A 14,203-nucleotide genomic window follows, 5' to 3' on the forward strand; every position below is an offset into this window, starting at 1 on the left:
ACCGGTCTGCGTATAAAGTGGGAACATCTGTATCATCTTCTTTGTACGGGGGTAATGGTGTGCGACAAGGCAGCGTTTTGTCTCCTTGCTTATTTAACGTGTATATGGATGATTTATCTAAGCTGTTGAATCAATGTAGGACTGGCTGTTGGGTTGGCAATAGAACCATCAACCACCTGATGTATGCTGACGATCTTGTAATCTTTTGTCCTTATCGTGCTGGTGTGCAGCAGCTGTTAAGGGTTTGCTCTCAGTAAGGACTGGACTTTTTAAATATATGCATAAAAGAGTAACCTCATGATTGTGAGGAGCAAAGAGGACACTGAACTATCTTTCCCTGATCGCTCTGTCTGGCAGCATCCTGCAAGTCAGTGAGGAGGTGAAATACTTGGTACTGTCTGTTGACGGGACATTGACAGACAGCCTTGTATGCAATCCTTACAAGCTGATATGCTTCTTGGGAAGTTCTCTGAGTGCTCAGTATCTGTAAAAGCTGCACTCTTTAAAGCATAATGTACTCCAGTGTAAACTGCCCACCTGTGGCTCATTACAGAATAAAAGCAGGATGCATAAACTTCAAGTGGGTACAATGTTGGCACCAGGACGCTGCTTAAGGTGCCGCGATGGAGTAGTGCCAGACAGATGTTTGTAAATGCCAACGTACCGAGTTGTGCTGCTGTGCTTCGAAACCTTATGTACAGATGTGTGTAGGCTAACAGCCTCTGTAAGTAGCATCATTTATATCTGACCACCCCGTACAACGCTCCGTTAGCTTCTTTCCTAGTCTGTGCAATCACTGGCACCTTAATTTATCTGGCAATGGATGAACATTTTATTTTTTATTGTGTTTTGTTGGTGTTATCTTTTTTTTATTTTTTGTTTACTAGTATGGACCATGTGTGTCTGAAATAAAGTTATTATTGATTGATTGATTGACATTTACACACACACATATACACGTGTGTGGGTAAATAAATAAAGTTAAAAAAAAAAGTAAGATGAGGCTGAATTGGTGTAGGGGCAGGGCAGCTGACTCGTGGGTTCGATCCCAGACATCGTGGTGTCTCCCCAGTTGCTCCCAGGAGCCTCCAAAGGCCACCCACTGCTCCACCTGGTGGTGGACAGGTTAAATGCAGAGAGCCAATTTTTCCATGGCATGGGAACATACAACGATGACAACACATTATTATTATTATTATTAATAAAGTGCAGCTCGAGCTCAGCTGTCTGACAGCTGCTCTGCTCCTCAGCCGCCTGCTCGAGGGGATGGAACAGACTGTGTGCAGGATGAGTGGAGTCCTTCATGATGTGGAGCGCCTTCCCCCTGCATCGTGATGTGTAGAGGTCCGAGGTGGCAGGAGCACAGTCGCAGCCTCCCTCTGCAGAGCCGTCCTCTCAGCAGCAGTGAGGCTGCCGTGCCACACGGTGATGCAGCTGCAGACAACGCTCTCCACCACAGAAGCTCCTCAGGACTGAGCTCCCAAGTCCAGCTCTCCGCAGCTTCCTTCGTTCACGAACACAGAGAGTCCTCCCCCTCGTGTTTTTCCCCATCGATGGTCACGATCCGCTCAGAATAACTGAAGACCGTTGATCTGGAAGGCTGAGGTTTCCGTTAGGCAAATAACAGCACAGTTCTTCATCTCTGTACAAACACTCATCCTCAGATGTAACAAGTCCACTTTGTTATCCAGTGAGGGGACAGTGGCCAGAAAGAGAGCAGGACTCAGTGGTTTTTCTAGCCTTCAGCTGGGCCAACGTGTCTTCCTCTTGACCGTCGCTCCTCGCCCTCTGCTGCTCCGTTCCATTGTCCTCAGGAGCCGCCGTCCGCCGAGTGTGGATTTCAGAACTAAACCGAACTGGCCATCAGCTCGTTTGAGCTGTACCTGAGCCGCAAGTCCAGCACCGAACCAGCGCCTTAAACAGCCTCACAGGAATTAAAGTAAGGCTTAAACCCGAGAGCTTGAGAAGCCGCTGCACCTTCTGTGTGCCGCCATAGCAACCATTTATATATGGAATAAATATGGAGGTGAGTAACCAGCAACGGCTTATAAATGAGGGTAAACCAGTGGATTTCACCAGGAGTGTGATGTAGAGAAGCCATTTAAAGAGTAGAGGTGACCTTGATGTTGTACAAGGAGCGTTTGTAACAAAGCTAATAATAATAAACTTTATTTCTATAGCACCTTCCAACAACGCCTTGCATTGACCAAGGTGCTTCACAAGACAAAACAAGATTAAAAACAGGACACAATAAATCAGTGCAAATTAAAAACACAGCGAGAATAAAAGAAGGTAAAAGAGATCAAATAAATGAATAAATACTAAATACAATAGAGAGAAACTGTGTCCACCTTACGAAGGACGTCCTCACAAGCATGTCTGTCAATTATGTGTCTATAATCCAAGTCGGGTAGAAAGTTTTTTTCAACATCGGTGTGTACACTAAGGTTGATTTCTATGTAGATAACTCAAGTCTGGCTTTTACCTTCGATTGTAAAACATTAACAAGAAATGCACTAATTGATCCACTTTTATAGCTTCAGGTTGTGTCAGTAAAAAATGTATTGTCTACGTTGTATATTTGGTTCAACTATGCCAATTTAATTTGAAGTTGGTGTAAAATGCACTTAACTTTGTCTTTTGTTCCTTTGAACAAAAAAACTTGGAGAAGTTTTTTCAGTGTTGAATCATTAACATAAATATAAATTGTGTAAACCCGGGACAACAAAATGACCATAAAATGTATTTTTTTATGTTCTACCAAAAGCATAACATTGTAACTTCAGTACGCTCGTGTACATTATTCTGGGAAAGAAATATTAAATAATAGAGTATATACATTTACAGCATCAGACATTAAATTAAAGTAGTATTTTTCTTTCAAACCTGTATTTTGTTGCAAAGACTGAGCTGCAGTAAGAAGAGAATAATGTAAATTACACCAAAGGTCCACGAGATCTCTGGTTAAGGTTTCCCGTCTGATGATGATAATGTGAGAATCTTTCTGTTCCTGTCAAGTGTTGGTTCAGTTCGGTGCCATGCCGAGGACGAGCAGCCAGACGCTGAAGTCGTGCCTCCGAACCCCCAGCTGAAAACTCTAATGTAAGACTTTACACACCGGTGGAGAAAATTCCTCGTGTCAGATTGTTCAGTGACACAAAGTCGGTGTTTTTTTAACCAGTGACAGAAAAAGAAGGGAGGATCGCAAAGCTTCTCGGAACATGATGCACAAGAACCGGCACGACCTCTACGCCGATGAACTGGTAGGTGAACTGGGCGTCACCGAAGAGAACTCGTTGTTAATTATTATCCACCAAGTCTCTGTCGCGTGTACACACTGAGCACGTTTCTCTAACATTTAAAGCAACATGCACCGTTCTGATCCCCAGGAACGACTAACCGTCGGCAGGACGCCAGAGACGCAGGCTGATGTTCTCCCAGAAGGAGAACTCATTTTAACCATCAACGTCTACTACCCGGCTGTTTTTGAGAAAGTGAGCTCTTTTCATCAAAGTGCCTTGGTCGTTTGGTCTTCTTCGTTCCTGAATGCTCTTTGTGAACGTTCCCCAGTTCAACTACGTCAGGCCCCACATGACGCTGCTGATGACCGGCTCCCACAGCCTGGCTGAGCTCAGGGACGCCATTTGCTGCGTCAGCGACCTGCATGTGAGCGGCGAGTTCAGCCAGACCCCAGACATGGCTCCAGACTTCATCAGCAAAGTAACCCCCCCACACGGTGCATGCGTGTAACACAGCACGTCCCGTGACAGCACTTCCATTCATGAACGTTCATTAAAAGCTGATGGTCGTGTAACCAGCAAAGGTTTTTGATGTTTCAGGATCATTTCAAATCGGCGTTCTTTTTCTTTGAGGGAGTTTTCTACAACGACATGAGGTTTGCTGAGTGTCAGGACATCAGCATGTAAGTTTCAGAGCTCGACTTTACACCTGTCAACATCTTGTGGGTCTTTCACCTCATCAGAGATTTAAAATAAATAAAGTGTCCAAAAATACTGCATGCAGAGAATCACAGCATGTAAGTGACATGTTGGCACCTCCTGCACCTTGGTGCAGCCCACACTGCAGGATGAACTTCCTGCTGCAGCTGATCAGCTGTTCACTGTGCAGAGCGGAGAAGTGGGCGTGGCCAAGAGCGCTTGCAGGTGGCAGAGAGCTGAAGTCATGATCTGTGCTCCTTTAGAGCGTTTAGAAACATTGTTTAGAATATTGCATGAACGTGGGAAGAAGGGTTTAAAATGCCTGTGTTTATATATATATATATATATATATATACACTAAAATAAACTACTTACTAGTACTAGTCCTACTTTGCAGTTTTTCACCTATCGCAGGGCTTATTACTTATTATTATTAGATGTTATTACTGTTTTTCTTTGACCTTTTATTGTTGGACGTAACTGGGACCCTGTGAACATAATTTCGGTCCACCACATGTACCACATGAGGTGGAACAACAATAAAGAAACTCTGAGTCTGAATTCAGGGTACGGCTCCCCCGCGATAATTGAGGGACTACTGTACCTCAGTTTATAATATTATAGTTATGGAAAATAAACAAGTCTACCTTCTTTATGCTTCACTGGCAGGTCAAAGGTTAAAGGTCATGACGGTACAGTTACTGAAACTTAAAGTCTGACTCTTCTTTATGTTTTTCATTCCACTTTATTTCTACAAGTTAATCCCACTGAGCCTCGGGCACTCACGGATGTGATGGTTTGTTTTAGAGCACAACACCTGGGAGTGTTTGCAGTTACTGAGTTGATGAGGAACTGCTCTGTCCACCAAAGTGTTTGAGTTAAATCTGCCAGATAGCTGAAGTTTGGCCACATTTGGATCATGTAACAGGACCATCCTAAACACAGGAGAACTTGGAGAAGAATCAATGTGTTGTTGAACAGTCTACGAAGGCAGGGTCTTCAGACTAGCCTGAAAGTCTTGTGCTCCTGCACATGGTTTTCTGAATTTGAACAGTTCACAGAGCCTCAGGCTGTCTTTCACTGATTGACTCATTCAAGTGTTCATTAATTTAGAACCTGTAAAGTACAGTTAAAATGTATATTTCATGAATTCTGCAGATCTGACTTCTGGCTATGTCTCCAACGAATCCACAAAACCACTCTTCCAGTCACTGATTACGTAGTCATGCGTGTGAGAACCTCATGACCGTTGATGCGACCTGACAAATGTTTCAAGTTTGGAGTGACTCGTTTCATTTCCTGTTTAAATACCAGTCAGTTTTTCTTCTTTCAGCTGCTCCTTCTTCAGGGGTCACCACACCCAACTAAGTCCCACGAAGTCTCGGTTATTATATTTACTCCAGATGTTCTTCCTGACACAACCAGACACCGAGCTACCACAGCCTCTGTGTCAGGAAGAACATCTGGAGTAACAACAGTCACCAAGTCTTCATAGTTCACTGTGGCGACCCCTGACGAAGGAGCAGCCACAAGATTTACCACAAGCTTAGAAATAATGGTTTAAAATAATTGTATTAATATTCAGTTTAATATTTCACTGATTTTTAAGAAAACTGTAAATGTAATCATCTTTGCTTTTCTGATTCAGGACCACCATCAAGTGGGCGAAGGCGCACAACTTCCCCTCGTTCAGCCAGGCCAAGATGGAGGACACTCGGTTTGTGGATCTCACAGTAAAAGTGGGATACCCATACCTCTACTGCCATCAGGGAGACTGCGAACATCTCGTCATCATCACAGACGTCAGGTTGGTGCTCCAGTTTTTGGTCCCAAAGTTTTCACCACGCACCCCCTCCTGTGATCACCCAACACAGAAGTCAGGAGGGATGATGCTTCTGCTCGTGTGTTTTCATCCATGTTAAGGTCCGTCTGTCACGCTAACGTTTTAGAGAACTTAAACAAATGTGCAACAGGTAAGTTTAGTACAAGTTCACACGTCAGACCAGCTGGCGTAGCAGATACAAAACTTTTTCTTCTTCAAATATGGAGTCAAATGCTGGTGTGGGTCTACTCTTAGCCCCCCGACTTGGTGCATGTGTCGTTTCCCCGGTAGATGAGAGGGTGGCTTCACTTCGCCTTTGGGTGAGGGCGCGGCCTCCCACTTGTTTGTGCCTATGCGCTAAACGACAGTTCAGTGTGTCTGGCCTTCTTGGCAGGGGGGCTGGAAGGTGTTCCAGCTGGGGACTCCTTTATTCTGGTGGGGGACTTTAATGCTCACGTGGGTAACGACAGTGTGACCTGGAGGGGCGTGATTGGGAGGAACGGCCTCAGACCTGAACCCGAGCGTGTTCTGTTGTTGGACTTCTGTCTGGTCACAGTTTGTCCATGAGACACCATGTTGGAACATCAGGGTGTCCATCAGTGCTCCTGGCACCAGGACGTCTTAGATCGATGATCGACTTCATAGACGTGTCATCTGATTTGTGGCCGTTTGTTTTGGACACTCGGGTGAAGAGAGGAGCTGTCAGCTGATCACCACCTGTAGTGGGTTGGGTTAGATGGAGGGAGAAGATGCTGGACAGACCCACTAGACCCAAATATGTAGAGTGAGGAAGCAGAAGAACCCGTCGGAAAGATCTTTAACACCTCTGGGAGAGCTTTAACCACATCCCAGCTGAGGTGGGGGACATTCCGTCAGAGTGGACCTTGTTCCACAACTCAGTTGTTGAATTGATGGGACACATCGGAGGCAATGAGGGTTCAGTGTCTTGTCCAGGGACACTTCAAAATGTAACTGCTGGTGGAATTGAACCCCCAACTCTCCCATTGGAGGACGACTGCTCTGACCACTCAGCCACAGCCGCCCCAGGGAAAAGCAGCACTTTACTAACACTGTGTTCAGTGAAGGTGGGGTGCTGTTGAGCTCAACCAGTGATGCCATCGAGAAGTGGAAGGAATACTTCTTGATCCCACCGGCACGTCTTCCAGGGAGGAAGCGGAGTCGGGGGGACTTCAGGGTTGGTCTGTCCATAACTGTGGCCGAGGTCGTTACAAAGCTCCGCGGCGGCAGGGCTCTGGAGTGGATGAGATTCGCCTGTTTTCCTTCAGGCTCTGGACGTTGTGGGGCTGTCTTGGTTGCCTCTGCAACGTCGCGTGGACATCGGGGGCAGTGTCACTGGATTGGCAGACTGGGGTGGTGGTTCCCCAATTACAGGGGCATCACTCTCCTTAGCCCCCCTGGTAAGGTCTATTCAGGGGTACTAGAGAAGAGTCAGATCGTTGGTCGAACCTCAGATCCAGGAGGAACAATGTGGGTTCTGTCCTGGCCGTGGAACACTGGATCAACTCTTTACCCTCACTAGGGCCCTCGAGGAGTCATGGGAGTTGGCCCATCCAGTCTATGCAGTTTGTGGACTTGGAGAAGGTGTTTGATCGTCTTCCTCGGGGTCCACTGTGGGGGGTGCTCCGTGAGTATGGGGGCCCGTTGTCACTGTTGATTTACTTGTGTGCAAGTAGATGAAATGCTTTAGGTTCTACAAATTTGGGTCTTAAAGAACCGTGCAACTGTGTCTAATTGTGAATAAGGTTTTTTGTCTGAGCTAGGCGTTTGTGAGCTTCCATTGAACAAGCCGACATCAAACCGTGCATGACAAACCACAACCTAAGGGTTGTTGACTTTTGTCAGTTAATACCCCAAACTCAATAACTGTGAAGTTCTAATGGAAGATTTTGAACAAAGTGCGTCACTGTCAGATGGATTAGACCGTTTTACTGGATTTTAAAGTCATACTGGGCGTGCTTGCATCAATGGATGTTCACAGCCCAGAGCTGGAGTACAGTTCATGGAAACTGGGTAAGTGCACACTAAAGTAATTCTTCACAAATGCAACACAAATATCCAGCTCCGGTCTCCCAGAGACTCTTGTGTTTTGCATTTCAGGCTGGTGCACGGTAACGACTGCTTGGACAAGAAGCTGTACCCACTCCTCACTCACAAACACAGGTCTCTGACTCGGAAGTGTGCCGTTTGCCACGTCTTTATCGGCAGGTGGGTCCAAGGCTGGAGTTTCACGACCAACAATCACCAACTTTTCAGAGCTCATCGGTCATCTCGTTTTGTAGGTGGTACACCACCAACGACGAGTTCGCCCCCAGCGACCCGTGTGTGTTCTGCGACAAGTGTTTCCGGATGCTGCACTACGACGCTCAGGGCAACAAGCTGGGAGAGTTCTTGGCGTATCCCTACGTCGACAGAGGCGCATTTAACTGATGGGCTTTAATGCTCAGGTGCCCAGGTGTTCATGGGTAATGGTTTTTGTGTCAGTAACGTTTACTGAAGGTGTTTTGGTGGCTGTAAATAAAAATTAATTTATTGCTGTGTTGCTCAAGTGAAGTCTCCTGACTACAACTTTCTTTGCAGTATTTTAAAATAAAAATGAGTTCAGTACTTCTCCCCGTGTGATCAGGTGTTTCTGAATGCTGGAAGTTGGTCATGTTTACTCAAGTTCATTCTGTACAATGAGTTAAACAGTAAGAGACAAAAGACGTAGCATATCTACCACTTTATTACTGGATGGTGAAAGAAGTTAAGACAGAAACAAAAAATAAATCTTATTTACATCTATGTTAAAGGAAACCCTAAACAGACGTGGTTGAAAATAAAGCATCTCGTTGGAACTTTGGCAAACTTCCTTTCCTTTGTGCACCAGCATTAAAGAGCTATGAAACATCCATTATTATAGTTAAAGCAGCTACTAGCACACATCTGTCGGTACGGTCGAGCTACGCTTTGGTCCAGAAGAAACCAGGGGACCCTAAATATTGTTATTTCAGTTGAAATGGAAAAGGAGCCAGAAGGTTCGAAGCGTTTCCTGTGAGCGTCAACATTGAGGCGCTGCAAACATTTTGACTTCAAACATGAATCCAGTACATCCGCAGCAGCTAGACGAGGCGTCGAGTACAAAAATAGAGTATGCAGCAACACGTGGAGTGGGTGGTTGATGCACAAAAATCTTTCAGCAGCAAAAGTGACAAATGTTCAGAAAACTGGACTGCACTTTCTTACAGCAGCAAATCTCCACTTCTTCAGGCCGGCGCAACACTCAGGCGGACTCCTTTGAAGCACTGGTGACAGACAAGAACAGCTGATAAGACTTTATTTCTAAACAGGAGAACATATTTGAAGTTCTGGTTATTAAGAGAGCCAGAAGAACGACGACGACTCGTTTAAAGCAGCCGTAAAGCTCGACTCACGGCTGCTGGACGTCTGCCGCTCATCGCTCTAACACGTGACGTTAACAGGTCACTCCCCCAGTGCCGTCACATGACATGTTTTAAAATGGATCATTTCCTTACAGCAGCAGATCTCTTTCTTCAGGCAAGTGGAATAAAATATTTTATTTAAATATATCCGATTAAATAGATATATTTATCTAAAACTATGTGTAATAAAATAGCTCAGACATTTAAATAAAATATGTTTTTTTATTTACGACAGATTTCCTCCCTAAAACGATCATTTCGTTCCAAGGCAGCGTGTCCCCTACCATTACTCCCATTATACCAGTGTGTCCTTGGCTGCAGGTGAGCTTCACCTGCGGTTCGTCTCTGCTGCTCACCGTGAACCAGACAGCAGGCTCCGCCCCCGCTCTGCTCTGATTGGCTCAGACGGTGACCCTGGTCTCTACTGGTTGAAAGCAGCACCAGTTTAATCCCAGTTAAATTAGATTGGACGGGTTTAAAAGACCACAACAAAACACGTCGTCTTCCTCCACCTCAGTCTTACAGACGATGGAAATCTGTCACGTGATGATTTTACGAACGTTTATAAAGTCGGGGAGGACAAACGTGTCGGCGGCTGTTACACGCAGCTACTTAATGGTTTTTATATGTTTTAAGTGTTGCTGCATGTTTATTTTAGTTGAGCAACTTTTACTTTGGGCAGATGTTGACAAAACGAGGTGCGTTAACCAGAGCGTTCTGTTTCAGTGGAGACGTGACTGAACGATGAGCAGCGTCTTCAGAGAGACTGGAGTTCTAATAAAAGTGTTGGTGCAACTAGAGCCAAGAGACGATCAGTTCCATCGACACGACGCACGTCAGGATCAACGTTCACGGTGCGACGAAGCAGCTGTGGCTGAACTACCTGAGATGTTCTCCAGCTGAGGCGTCTTCGTGCTTCTCCGCCTCCTGCTTCTTCTCCTCGGGACTCACGTAGCCGTTGGTCATCTTGTCTGTAGGTCAGTGAAAGAACCTCTGTTAAGAGTCTGAGCGCATGTGATGACGCACGCTGCTCTCTGAAGGTTACTGGGATTAGGACCATTTTCCACCAGTTTGGCATGCTTCACAGCTGAAAAGAAAAGACCTTTCACTTGGTGAGACGACGTGCACAAGAGAGGATGGGGCTGCAAGTCTGGAGCCAGTGTCAGAGCAGGTCGACCACAGAGACCCGTGACACCACCGGAGGACGCCCAGTCGGCCTCTGACAGAACTTACTGGAGATGATGGATTCATCACAACGAGCAGAACCTCATGATGCAACGCCTTCATTTCTCAACAGAACAAGTTTGTTTCTAATAAAACTATTTCACTTTGCTGCAACAGAAAATAATCCTATGATGTTTTTAACACGTGTGGTCAACAAGTTTTAGTCGAGGTCATTCACCTGATACAAATGTTTCCAGCTGTTTTACTGCTGCTCCAACATCTGTCTGAGTCCTACCTTCAATAAATGATAATGAATATTACTCCTTCCATTGTCTTTAGGGCCTTCTTGCTGTCAAACGTTGTTGGTAGACGTGATGTGCACGTGACGTGCGCTCAACAATAAACAAACAAACTGAGTATTTTAAAGAAAAAGGAATTAATTTATGTCAGAGTTTAAACTGAGTTCATCTAAAGTTACGGTCAAACCTTCAAAATAACGACATGAGACGTCGCACTCAGAATTATGTTGTCAAGGAAACAGCTGCAGCTCAACATCTGCTGTGGCAGCCATTTTGAATTGGGTTGACCCCAAAACTCAACTTGTACAACGTTTGTCTCCAGGTGTCCCTGAGAAGGACTGGAGACCTGTCCAGGTGTCCCTGAGAAGGACTGGAGACCTGTCCAGGTGTCCCTGAGAAGGACTGGAGATCTGTCCAGGTGTCCCCGAGAAGGACTGGAGACCTGTCCAGGTGTCCAGGAAGCCAAACTCTGTCCCACAGACTGAAGACAAACTGTCCCACAGACTGAAGACAAACTGTCCCACAGACTGAAGACAAACTGTCCCACAGACTGTTTGATGAGTTTCAAACTGGACCAGGAGCTTCTGAGACAAAAGCCTGGAAACAGAGAACGTTTCCAAACGTTGCAAGAAATTCTAGAAGCTTTTGAGAAGTTCAGGGCAGCCTGAGACAGTACCAGTACCGGTACCAGTACCAGTACAGGTACCAGCACGTACCAGTACCAGTACAGGTACCAGCACGTACCAGTACCTGTATCAGTACCGGTACCGGTACCAGTACCAGAGTCTGTATTTCAAATCAAATGTTTTTAATGAACTGTCTCTGTATGTTCATCATATCGATGTCAACATTAAAAATGAACTCAAGGTTTACATTTAGTTTGTGTAAAAGTTGTTTTTGTTCAGGGTTTCTGCACAGATCAATAAAATGTATCTTTAATTCTACTTTTATAACTTTTTCTTCAATATATATTTTAATGTATTTAACGTAACTGAATGTTTAAATTGCACAAGATTTTTTTTAAATGCCATTTTTTCTGCCATTAGCAGTGACTGTATAAACTATTACACATGTTGTTGTTGTTGTGGGGGACGTTCTCCACGTCCAACATTTTACAAGCTCGGGTGTAGTTGTGCTGGTGGTGCCGTCAGCAGCGGTCCAGATGAACGGTACCTGTGTTGGTGTCCTTCACGTGCTCCGCTCTCTTCAGGGCTCCTCTCTTGGCGTCCTCGTGCTGCCGTTGTTCAGCTAAAGACTTGTTGAGCACCTGGCTGAGCACGCAGTCCCCTTCACCGACAAGAAACATGCTTTTAAACTTGTTGTACAGCATGGTGGCCTTGTCCACGACATCCTGGCTGGCCTTGAACCTCCGGATCTACGACCAGGACAGAACGATTCGTTTCCACTTTACTTCACGATTTCATTCTGCTTTTAATACTTTACCTTTTTTAACGTTGCGATGAGTTCACTGTGTTTCTGCAGGTGCTGGGTTGTGACCTGCAGAGCTCCCAACTCATCCAACGCGTCCAAACACTTCTGAATGTCCTGACAAGGTGACGCCAGAGGGCCAAGAAGAAGAGGGGAAAGGTTGAAACAGACTTTCAACTACTTCCTATTTATCAGACTTTAAAACTGAAGGATGCAATTAAATAAACAGCTGTTCATCTGCTTTTCACAATAAAACAGCCCGAGTAAAAAACTATTAGAAAACGGCTTCTTATTAAATGACACGTCGCCTTCTGGAGGTTTAGCTGTCCCTTACTGTGCCGGAGATTTAAATACACGGAATAAACGGCTCACGCACCATAAACACCAACACCAGAATTCTTTACACCCAGTTAGAAGAAGCTGACGAGGAAGTGGCTCAGCCATCAAGTTTACCCGTCAGTTATAAAATCACACGGGATAACGGTTGTGTGCACCGCAGCAGAGTTAGCATGGTAATTTATTTACAGCAAAACAAGAATACTTTAAATCTATGGTGGTTCACTGTCTCCAGGTCTTCTGCTCCGTCACGTCTGGATGAAGCCACGAGACACTTCCTGATTAAGACATCAGTAACAGAACACGGAGAACCCGTCTGTGCTGCTGCGTTCTCATTTTGATCCCTTCGTAAAAGTTTCCATTTGATTTTCCGTCTATAAAAAACGTACATGTACACATGCACGCTCAGTTCTAGTGCATTTGATACAAAGTTCAAACCCCGATGAAGTAGAGTCAAGTTTTCTCCTCAGTTCGTTGTTAAAACAAGAAAAACTGACGAAGACGAACGATGTTCTTGTTCTGTGCCAGCGAATAAGAAAACTTACGGGGTTGTCAATTTTCAGTGAAAGTTTGATCTCACTGTGGAGTTTCTGGAGAATTAAGTCTGTCGGCATTTCTGAAAAACAAATGATGGAAATGTTAAATAAAATTACTCTCCAGCTTTCTAAAAGGAACAAGCTAAAACTCACGACTACGACCAAGTCAAGCCACAAACAGCATTTTATTGTACATATAAACACTGCGGGCCATAATTACCCTTTTTCTTGGGCGCTGCGTCAGATTTCTTCACCTCATCTTTGACAGGTCTGAAAAACAGGAAGGACCCCCCACATCACAAATCTTAATTATTTTATAAATCTAATATTGTTCCATATTTTCCTAACAGAGCACTTCACTCTCAGACTGCAGGTTTACTTGTGGTTCCTAGAGTTTCCAGCAGCAGAATGGGAGGCAGATCTTTCAGTTCTCAGGCTCCTCTCTTGTGGAACCAACTTCCAGTTTCTGTCCATGAGGCTGACACATTGTCCAGTTTGAAGACTGGGATTAAGACTTTCCTTTTTATAAATCCTATAGTTAGGGTCGGCTTGGGTTTCCTGAGCTGTCCCGTAGTTCTGCTGCTATAGGCTCAGACAGCTGGAGGACAAACTGACCTTGTCCTCTCTCTGCTGCGTCTTTACTTACTCTGCTCTAGAGCTGGGCGACATGGACCAAAATTAATATCTCAATATTTTTTAAGATGAATGGCGATATACGATTTATATCTCGATATTTTTATTCTTTCCATAAAGTAATAACAAAAATATATTTCTAAGTCAAGGCTTAGTCCCAGTTGTCACACAGGCACATTTATTAACAAACAGCTGTAACGCTACTAAATGTCTAAAAATTAACTATTTACATTTATTTAAGTTCATCTTTTAGACTTTTACACGTATTAAATAATAATACTCTTCAGGTGCACCGCCTTCATGACATTAGCGTGTGTGAAGCAGCACGTGAGGGGCCGCGTGCAGTTGAGCAGACGGGAGAAAAAGAACTACACAGATTTTCAAGTTTAGTAACTCAATGGTTGTGATGGAGCCATTTTAACCGTCAATGGAAAAACTCGTGAAGCATCGAGCATGCTCGATACATCGAGTATCTTCGATACATCGAGTATCTTCGATACATCGAGTATATTCGATACATCGAGTATATTTGATACATCGAGTATCTTCGATACATCGATTATATTTGATACATCGAGTATATTTGATACATCGAGTATATTTGATA

General features: G+C 44.7%; 2 protein-coding genes across 2 annotated transcripts in view; one reads left to right on the forward strand and one right to left on the reverse strand.

Moving 5' to 3' along the window:
• Positions 1–3,018: 3,018 nt before the first annotated feature.
• On the forward strand, positions 3,019–8,208 carry snapc3 (small nuclear RNA activating complex, polypeptide 3; the record flags this gene model as incomplete). The annotated part of the gene is given in 8 exon segments (XM_037690038.1): positions 3,019–3,102; positions 3,182–3,263; positions 3,390–3,494; positions 3,571–3,720; positions 3,840–3,922; positions 5,587–5,745; positions 7,879–7,986; positions 8,061–8,208. Coding segments are annotated over 8 exon segments (919 nt in total), but the record flags the coding sequence as incomplete, so codon positions are not given.
• A 502-nt stretch (positions 8,209–8,710) lies between these two features.
• psip1a (PC4 and SFRS1 interacting protein 1a) overlaps positions 8,711–14,203 on the reverse strand; it is a 15,168-nt gene continuing 9,675 nt past the window's right edge. The window contains exons 12-17 of the mRNA XM_037690040.1: positions 13,184–13,233; positions 12,973–13,043; positions 12,107–12,208; positions 11,837–12,038; positions 10,084–10,171; positions 8,711–9,062 (exon numbers count right to left, since the gene is read on the reverse strand). Coding sequence (XP_037545968.1) covers positions 9,041–9,062; positions 10,084–10,171; positions 11,837–12,038; positions 12,107–12,208; positions 12,973–13,043; positions 13,184–13,233 — 535 coding nt within the window. The 3' untranslated portion in view covers positions 8,711–9,040. The remainder of the gene's footprint in view (positions 9,063–10,083; positions 10,172–11,836; positions 12,039–12,106; positions 12,209–12,972; positions 13,044–13,183; positions 13,234–14,203) is intronic.

This window comes from Nematolebias whitei, chromosome 16 (genome assembly GCF_014905685.2).
Source record: "Nematolebias whitei isolate Nwh7 chromosome 16, NemWhi1, whole genome shotgun sequence".
Classification (NCBI taxonomy): Eukaryota; Metazoa; Chordata; class Actinopteri; order Cyprinodontiformes; family Rivulidae; genus Nematolebias; species Nematolebias whitei.